General features: G+C 46.4%; 1 protein-coding gene across 5 annotated transcripts in view; it reads left to right on the top strand.

Moving 5' to 3' along the window:
* The first annotated feature begins 536 nt into the window (after positions 1–536).
* GLG1 (golgi glycoprotein 1) overlaps positions 537–8,971 on the top strand; it is a 158,848-nt gene continuing 150,413 nt past the window's right edge. For all 5 annotated transcript variants that reach the window (XR_013411201.1, XM_077984672.1, XM_015126616.3 and 2 more), the window contains exon 1: positions 537–1,027. Coding sequence is in view for 3 of the 5 variants with exons in the window: in XM_077984672.1 (XP_077840798.1) it covers positions 557–1,027 (471 nt within the window). In the remaining 2 variants the exon portion in view is untranslated. The remainder of the gene's footprint in view (positions 1,028–8,971) is intronic.

Genomic DNA, 8,971 nt, shown 5'->3' with positions numbered 1-8,971 from the left:
CTCTATCAGAGCAAGGATTATAACCTTAATTTTTTTCTTACCCCAAGACCTATGCTCTTAACCCTATTCAATGCTGTCTCTCTCTTTGGCTAGGAAAGACTTCTGAGGCAGGTGGAAGGAAGGAGGGAGCGATGCAAGGAGAAGCTTTCCGATTCCGTAACACACCTGGTTGTGCAAAGTTCACCTCTACATATAAAGTTTTTGTTTTCCAAGTCATTGAACCGGCGACATATTCTACCGGCCATTTTGGTTGTGGCAACCCCAATTCCCTTGATTTTTTTTCTGTGACAAGAAAGGGAATTAGACTAGGCCGCCTTGCCCGGGCTTTTTAAGAAACCCCACCAACCACCCAGGTAAGAAGCGCCGCTCTCCCAGCCGCGGGTCCAGGGCGTGTACGGTTTTCAGTGTAGCCTCTTCCTTCGCCCCACTCTGGACTTGCGGGTCGGCGCCGGCAGGGGCGGGCCTCGGCAGGGCCACGCTGCCACGCCCGGCGTCTCCGCCCCCTTATTTAAATACGCGGCGCCGGCGAGTGCGTCGAGCTCGCCGCGGACCCAAGATGGCGGCGTGTGGACGTGTACGGAGGATGTTCCGCTTGTCGGCGGCGCTGCAGCTGCTGCTGCTAGCCGCGGCCGGGGCCGAGAAACTCCCCGGCCAGGGCGTCCATAGCCAGGGCCAGGGCCCCGGCGCCAACTTTGTGTCCTTCGTAGGGCAGGCCGGAGGCGGCGGCCCGGCAGGTCAGCAGCTGCCCCAGCTGCCTCAGTCATCGCAGCTCCAGCAGCAGCAGCAGCAGCAGCAGCAGCAGCAGCAGCAACAGCAGCAGCAACAGCAACAGCAACAGCAGCCTCAGCCGCCACAGTTGCCTTTCCCGGCGGGTGGGCCTCCGGCTCGGCGAGGAGGAGCGGGGGCTGGTGGGGGCTGGAAGCTGGCGGAGGAAGAGTCCTGCAGGGAGGACGTGACCCGCGTGTGCCCCAAGCACACCTGGAGCAACAACCTGGCGGTGCTCGAGTGCCTGCAGGATGTGAGGGAGGTGAGGAGGTGGGACGAAGCCGGGAGGGCCAGGCCTGGTGCGGGCCCGAGGGTGTTGCCAGCCTTGGAAGACGCTGACGCCGGTCGGCTGCTTTTCTCGCTTCCTCTGTGCTGCACTCGCTCCTTCCCTCTTTGCTCCTCATTCCCAGGCGCATTCAGGGAAAAGGATCCCACCCCCACTTCTATTCCCTCGCCCTTATTTCCCTCCCTGTTGCCGGGGTCTGGGACGAAGACCTGGACTCCTGGCCGCAATCCGCGGAGGCCCAGAGCGTGTCTGTTCGCTCCTGTCTTTTGTGTGATCCTCTATACCGAGTGTCTCCTCGCCGAACACCAGTTTAGGATTTTGCGATCAGTTTTGACTAGGACAATTTGTGGCAAGCCATTTAAACATAAAAAAATGCCTGGCGTACTTAGGCTGTAAAGAACGATCTGTTTATTAGCAGTAGGGGTTTGATCTGCTGTTTATTACAGTAGATGTAATTCGCAAATCCATCTTCTTGCTGAAATAATGTATGCTTTGTTTTCTTCACTTCCTTTGGTCAGTTTGTATTGAACCCCATGTTTAGGCTGTTAACTCCGAGTGACTTGGCGACCCAAAGCTTGAAAAGTTGGGGAAGCATTTGAAGCTGTGTTTGTGGCTGGGTTATGGGGTCTTGCTTTTCTGAGGTCTCAATGTGATTTTAACAGTATCTGTTAATGAAATCTAGATTTGCCATTGCTTGGTGTGATTCAGTTAAGTGACATTGATAATTTATAATCTAGGTTTAATGCTGCAGACTGTAAGTGCATATTTGACAATTCTCAAAGTTTGGGAGCAAATCTGACAGTAGAAACTTTTTCCAGAGGTGTAAGTATTAGAATTAGCCCTAAAGGTTGACACATAGAATAAAGCTGCTACTTGATACTGTTTTTAGCTGTTTTTTTTTTTTTTTAAATTGTAGTATCAGATTTGTTTACGGCGTTCAAGTTATAGGAAGACCACTGACTTGTAGAAATTTGCTACTCTTGGTTCATCTCATGCTCTAGTATTCTATACAAAAGCAATTCAGATAGAGGAAAAGACATACATAAGCAGGAGACAGAAAGAAAGGAAGTTTCCAGAACCACTGGAAATGCGAGGCCTTACCTGACTTCTCATCTTCAGCTTGAAGGCTAGAAGGATAGTCCTCTGATAGATACAGCTAAGATTCCTAAGTCGGGGTGTCAAACTTTTTGGAATTTTCTTTTTGCTCTTTGAGGACACATAATAGATGTCGTTTCATCAAACTACGATCCTAATACTGGTGACCAAACACATTATTAGTGGTTTGTGGTAGAAACAGCACTTTATTTATTTATTTATTTATTTATTTTGAGACGGAGTCTGGCTTTGTCGCCCGGGCTGGAGTGCAGTGGAGCGTTCTCGGCTCACTGCAAGCTTCGCCTCCCGGGTTCACGCCGTTCTCCTGCCTCAGCCTCCCGAGTAGCTGGGACTACAGGTGCCCGCCACCACGCCCAGCTAATTTTTTGTATTTTTAGTAGAGACGGGGTTTCACCGAGTTAGCCAGGATGGTCTTGATCTCCTGACCTTGTGATCCGCCTGCCTTGGCCTCCCAAAGTGCTGGGATTACAGGCGTGAGCCACTGTGCCCGGCCAGAAACAGCACATTATTAGGGAAAGTGGCAAAAAGTGCCTACGCAAGGAGTGTATATATCCTTATTCATGTGTATTCCGGACATTTGGAAACCTCCACTTAAAGGAGGCACTTTTATGCTCCAGAGGAGGAAAGGTGTCATGTAAATTGGAAATGGGAGTTTTGGGGGTTTAGGGGGAGGGGGAGGAGCCAAATTCCCAATTTAATGTTTTTTCCTCCAGTTTTTACATACAGAAATACTGAAAGAAGAGTACTGTGAACACCTGTGTATATTCTTCAGGAGGTGGAGTTATTTTTAAACTTCTTTTCTTTTTCCTTTTCTTTTTTTTTTTGATACGGAGTCTCACTCTGTTGCCAGGCTGGAGTGCAGTGGCGTGATCTCGGCTCACTGCCACCTTCACCTCCCGGCTTTAAGCAGTTGTCCTGCCTCAGCCTCCTGAGTACCTGGGACTACAGTTGCGTGCCACCACGCCCAACTAATTTTTGTATTTTTAGTAGAGACAGGGTTTCACCATTTTGGCCAGGATGGTCTTGATCTCGTGACCTTGTTATCTGCCCATCTCGGCCTCCCAAAGTGCTGAGATTACAGGTTTGAGCCGCTGTGCCCACCTTATTTTCTTTTCTTTTTTTTTTTTTCTTTTTTTTTGAGACGCCCGGGCTGGAGTGCAGTGGCACGATCTCGGCTCACTGCAAGGTCCACTTCCCGGGTTCATGCCATTCTCCTGCCTCAGCCTCCCGTGTAGCTGGGACTACAGGCACCCACCACCACGCCTGGCTAATTTTTTGTATTTTTAGTAGAGACGGGGTTTCACCGTGTTAGCCAGGATGGTCTCGATCTCCTGACCTCGTGATCCGCCCTCCTCGGCCTCCCAAAGTTCTAGGATTACAGGCGTGAGCCACCGTGCCTGGCCTATTTTCTTTTTCTTTAAAGACAGTGAAAGGAAATTTCATTCTGCCTAGTCTGGGAGTTAATTAAATCTGATCTATGTGTTTGAAAGAGCATAACTTAAAGAAATAAACCAGCTAGGCACATTTGAAGAAACATGTATGGAATATGTTTTGTATTTGTTGTTCAGTAAGTAGAACTGTTTGATAGTGAAATAGATACACGTACTTTTCTATCCCTTTGGATATAAATGCAGGGAACATTGTCCTATCTGTATCCATTATTGGAATTATGAAAAGGCAGAGCATATGAGTAGAGTTGTTCCTTGGTATCACTGGAGGATGGTTCCAGGCCTCCTTCAGATACTGAAATCTGAGGACGCCCAAGTAACTTATACCGTATAAAAGGGTGTCATATTTCCATATGATCTGTGCACACCCTTCCAAATTCTTGTCATCTGTAAAATACTTACGATGCCTAGTACAGTGCCTACATATCACTTCATTCATGTGGATTCACTGTAGTACTTGGAATGTGTCAAACAACTTTTGCTTTTTGGAAACTTATGGAACTTTCCTTTCTGAAAAATATGTTTTACGTTGGAGACAAGTTCTCACTCTGTCATCCAGACAGGAGTGCAATGGTGCAGTGATAGCTCACTGCAGCCTCAACCTTCTGGGTTCAAGAGCTCATTGCAGCCTCAGCCTTCCGGGTTCAGGTGATCTTCCCACCTGGGCTTCCCAAAGTGCTGGGATTAGAAGTGTCAGCCATTGTGCCTTGGCCTTGGGATTCTTTTTTTTTTTTTTTTAACGCTCTCGGATGAGTCATGCTTTTAAAAAGGCCAAGTATATCATGGGTCCACTATTCAATAATAGATGTAATAGCCAGTAATGGTGTGTTAGTAGTTCTAGTTGTGTGTGTATAATTAGTAGTAGTTCAAGTTATTTAAATAAAAACAAAGAACTAGAAAGTATAAGGCAGGCCGGGCACGGTGGCTCACGCCTGTAATCCCAGCATTCTGGGAGGCTGAGGCAGGTGGATCACGAGGTCAGGAGATCGAGACCATCCTGGCTAACACAGTGAAACCCCGTCTCTACTAAAAAATATGAAAAATTAGCCGGGTGTACTAAAGAATACAAAAAATTAGCCGGGCTTAGTGGCGGGCGCCTGTAGTCCCAGCTACTTGGGAGGCTGAGGCAGGAGAATGACGTCAACCCTGGAGGTGGAGTTTGCAGTGAGCCAAGATCGAACCACTGCACTCCAGCCTGGGTGACAGAGCTAGACTCCGTCTCAAAAAAAAAAGAAAGTATAAGGCAAAGAAGAAAAAATATTCCCTGAGCTGTTCTAGTAGGTGGAGTAATAATACCAAAGAAAGAGAAGATACTATTGCCTAGTATGTGATAAAGAAGGCATGCTTGATGTTGCTGGTCATTTTAAAATACTTTATGTATTCTTGGTTGAAATGGCCAGTAGCACTTTTTTTGTTTTTTGTTTTTTCCCAGTAGTGTCTTGTATTTTGAAGTTTCAGATGGAGACCTTGGTTCCTTAGAAGTTTATGGTGTTCAGCCAGGTGCGGTGGCTCATGCCTGAAATCCTGACACTTTGGGAGGCTGAAGCAGGAGGATAGCTTGAGCTCAGGAGTTCAGTACCAGCCTGGGCAACATAGTGATTTACCGTCTCTAAAAAAAGAAGTTTGTGATGTTCCTAGAATAGATTTTTTTTTCTTTTTTTTTTTTTTTTTTTTTTGAGACGGAGTCTCGCTCTGTCACCCAGGCTGGAGTGCGGTGGCCGGATCTCAGCTCACTGCAAGCTCCGCCTCCCGGGTTCACGCCATTCTCCTGCCTCAGCCTCCCGAGTAGCTGGGACTACAGGCGCCCGCCACCTCGCCCGGCTAGTTTTTTGTATTTTTTAGTAGAGACGGGGTTTCACCGTGTTAGCCAGGATGGTCTCGATCTCCTGACCTCGTGATCCGCCCGTCTCGGCCTCCCAAAGTGCTGGGATTACAGGCGTGAGCCACCGCGCCCGGCCTTTTTTCTTTTTTTTTAAGACGGAATCTCATTCTGTTGCCAGGCTGGAGTGCAGTGGTGCGATCTCAGCTCACTGCAACATCTGACTCCCTGGTTCAAGTGATTTTCCTGCCTCATCCTCCCGAGTAGCTGGGATTACAGGCGCGTGCCACCTTGCCCAGCTAATTTTTGTATTTTTAGTAGAGACAGGGTTTCACCATGTTCACCAGGATAGTCTTGATTTTCTGACCTCACGATTTGCCCACCTTGGTCTCCCAAAGTGGTCAGGTGTGAGCCACTCAGCTGTTTTTTTTTTTTTTTTTTGGTTTTATTTTTTGAGATGGAATCTTGCTCTGTCACTCAGGCTGGAATGCAGTGGCACAATTTTGGCCTACTGCAACCTCTGCCTCCTGGGTTCAAGTGATTTTCCTGTGTCAGCCTCCTCATCACCTTGGCCAGGCTGGTCTTGAACTCCTGACGTTAGGTGATCTGCCTGCCTCGGCCTCCCAAACTGCTGGATTACAGGCATAAACCACTGTGCCTGTAGATTTTCTTACACAGAAGTAGAAAGATAGGGTAATGAGTCCCTGGGTATACATCACCCAGCTTCAACTGTCCCCACCCTTTTTGATTTTTGTTTTTGTTTTTTTTTTTTTGAGAGATGTAGTCTCACTCTGTCACCCAGGCTGGAGTGCAGTGGCACGATCTCGGCTCACTGTAACCTCAGCCTCCTGATTTCAAGTGATCCTCCTGCCTCAGCCTCCCAAGTTGCTGGGACTACAGGCGTCTGCCACCACACCTGGCTAATTTTTGTGTTTTTTAGTAGAGATAGGGTTTCACTATATTGGCCAGACTGGTCTCGAACTTCTGACCTCATAATCTGCCCTCCTCGAGCTCCCAGAGTTCTGGGATTACAGGCGTGAGCCACCCTTTTATTTTTAGGGCACAGGGTTGGGAGGCTGGCATATTTTAAAGCAAATCCCAGATGCTGTCATTTCAAATACTTCAATGCATATCTGCGATAAATACTTTTTAAAAGCTAGAAGCTGGCCAGGCGCCGTGGCTCAAGCCTGTAATCCCAGCACTTTGGGAGGCCGAGGCGGGCGGATCACAAGGTCGGGAGATCGAGACCATCCTGGCTAACCCGGTGAAACTCCGTCTCTACTAAAAAAATACAAAAAACTAGCCGAGCAAGGTGGCAGGCGCCTGTAGTCCCAGCTACTCGGGAGGCTGAGGCAGGAGAATGGCGTGAACCCAGGAGGCGGAGCTTGCAGTGAGCTGAGATCCAGCCACTGCACTCCAGCCTGGGCGACAGAGCGAGACTCCATCTCAAAAAAATAAATAAATAAAAATAAAAGCTAGAAGCTTTTGTTTTGTTTTTGTATTTAAGTGTATAATGAAATCTTTCTGTTGCAAGTAATTCTGACACTAAAAAGGAAAACCATAAAAAATGTTTTTCTTGCCACCTTTTCTTCATATATCAGTCTCAGATTATAAATTTGTAACCATACTCTAAGGTTTGCACAGAGTGAATGCTTTGTAAATGTTTAAATAAACTAATTTAGGTATTGAACAGAAATTAACATTTCAGTGTTGCAAGCCATAAACCCCCTTTTAGACTCATAGGTAAACATTTTTGTTACGCTGCTCTTAACCTTTCACTTAACTGTATACTTGAGATAGTGTACTACACCATCTCTATTGTCTCGCTGTTGATAGTCATGTGAGGTGATTAGTGCTAGTGTTATTATTTTAGCAGAGAAATAGGCTCAAAGAGCTATAGTAACTTGTCTGATGTCGTATCCTAAGTGGTAGAGCTGGTATTCAGCAAGTCCTTTTTATATTAAAAGACCATACTCTTTCTAATCTACCATGGGTGGTTGTGGCTAAGGAAAAGAGTATGTGACTATTGAGAATGCCACAGGTTTATAAATGTATGCTAAATGGGACACAAGAACAATTGAGTTGTAACAGTGCATTGAAGTATTTGTAGATTTCTCAGGCAGATGTATCGGCATTATCACCCAACGCTAATTTAATTAGTCTAAGTGCATCATAAACTGAATTTCTGCTTTATGAAAAGAGTTTGAAATCCCAGTTCACCTTAAGCAGGATTTGTACTAGAACACTGGAAGCGTGTTTTTTTTTTTTTTTTTTTTTTCTATTTATAAGAGAGACGAGATCTTGCTGGGTTGCCCAGGTTGGTCTCAAACTCCTGAGCTCAAACGACCCACCCTCCTCTGCCTCCCGGATGCTGAGGTTACAGATGGAGCCGCCACACCCAACCCCTACAGTACAGTTTCTAAGATCTCTGCTGTCTAACCTGTATGAGTCGTTTCCTGTATATATTCTCTGTATGTATATATTGTAAAGTTTCTAGGATTATATATATGCCAGCTTCTGATTCCATATTCATTCATGGAGGGAATCAGTGACAATGAATAATTCAAACAGCAGTTAATCCAAACTTTGTTTGGCTTTAGGATATATTATGATTGTTTTGTTTGAGCCAATATGGAATTTCCTCCTATGCTGTCTCTCAGTGGTTGGAAGCAATCTAACCACATAATCAAGTCATTATTGATCTGTTATACACCTATCATTGTGGAAGGACAATTGTGCTTTAAGACACCACCATTGCTTACAGTTGGTTGTGATCAAGAAACAATTATATAATAGAGTGTTAATCACTTGATGTCATACAGATAGTAAATTATTTTAGGGCAGTGAAATAAGCACAAAATTAGGATTTAGATTTGGGTGGAATCCAGCTCTGCTATTCTTAGCTTGAAATTTCAATCACTTTTTTTTTTTTTTTGAGATGGAATCTCTCTCAGTCGCCCAGATTGGAATGCAGTGGTGCATTCTTGGCTCACTGAAACCTCTGCCTCCTGGGTTCAAGTGATTCTACTGCCTCAGCCTCCCAAGTAGCTGGAACTGCACACGTGCGCTACCACACCCGGCTAATTTTTGTATTTTTAGTAAAGACGGGAATTTCGCCATGTTGGCCAGGCTGGCCTTGAACCTCTGACCTCAGGTGATCTGCGTGTCTTGGCCTCCCAAAGTACTAGGATTACAGGTGTAAGCCACTGCACCCGGTCTCTTTTCTTTTTTTTTGAGACAGAGTCTTGCTCTGTCGCCCAGGCTGGAATGCAGTGGCCGGATCTCAGCTCACTGCAAGCTCCGCCTCCCGGGTTTACGCCATTCTCCTGCCTCAGCCTCCCGAGTAGCTGGGACTATAGGCGCCCGCCACTGTGCCCGGCTAGTTTTTTGTATTTTTTAGTAGAGACAGGGTTTCACTGTATTAGCCAGGATGGTCTCGATATCCTGACCTCGTGATCCGCCCGTCTCAGCCTCCCAAAGTGCTGGGATTACAGGCTTGAGCCACCGCGCCAGCCTGGTCTCTTTTCTTAAGCAAGG

This window comes from Macaca mulatta, chromosome 20, assembly GCF_049350105.2.
Source record: "Macaca mulatta isolate MMU2019108-1 chromosome 20, T2T-MMU8v2.0, whole genome shotgun sequence".
In the NCBI taxonomy this organism is placed as follows: domain Eukaryota; kingdom Metazoa; phylum Chordata; class Mammalia; order Primates; family Cercopithecidae; genus Macaca; species Macaca mulatta.
This window is presented reverse-complemented; position numbering and strand designations above follow the sequence as displayed.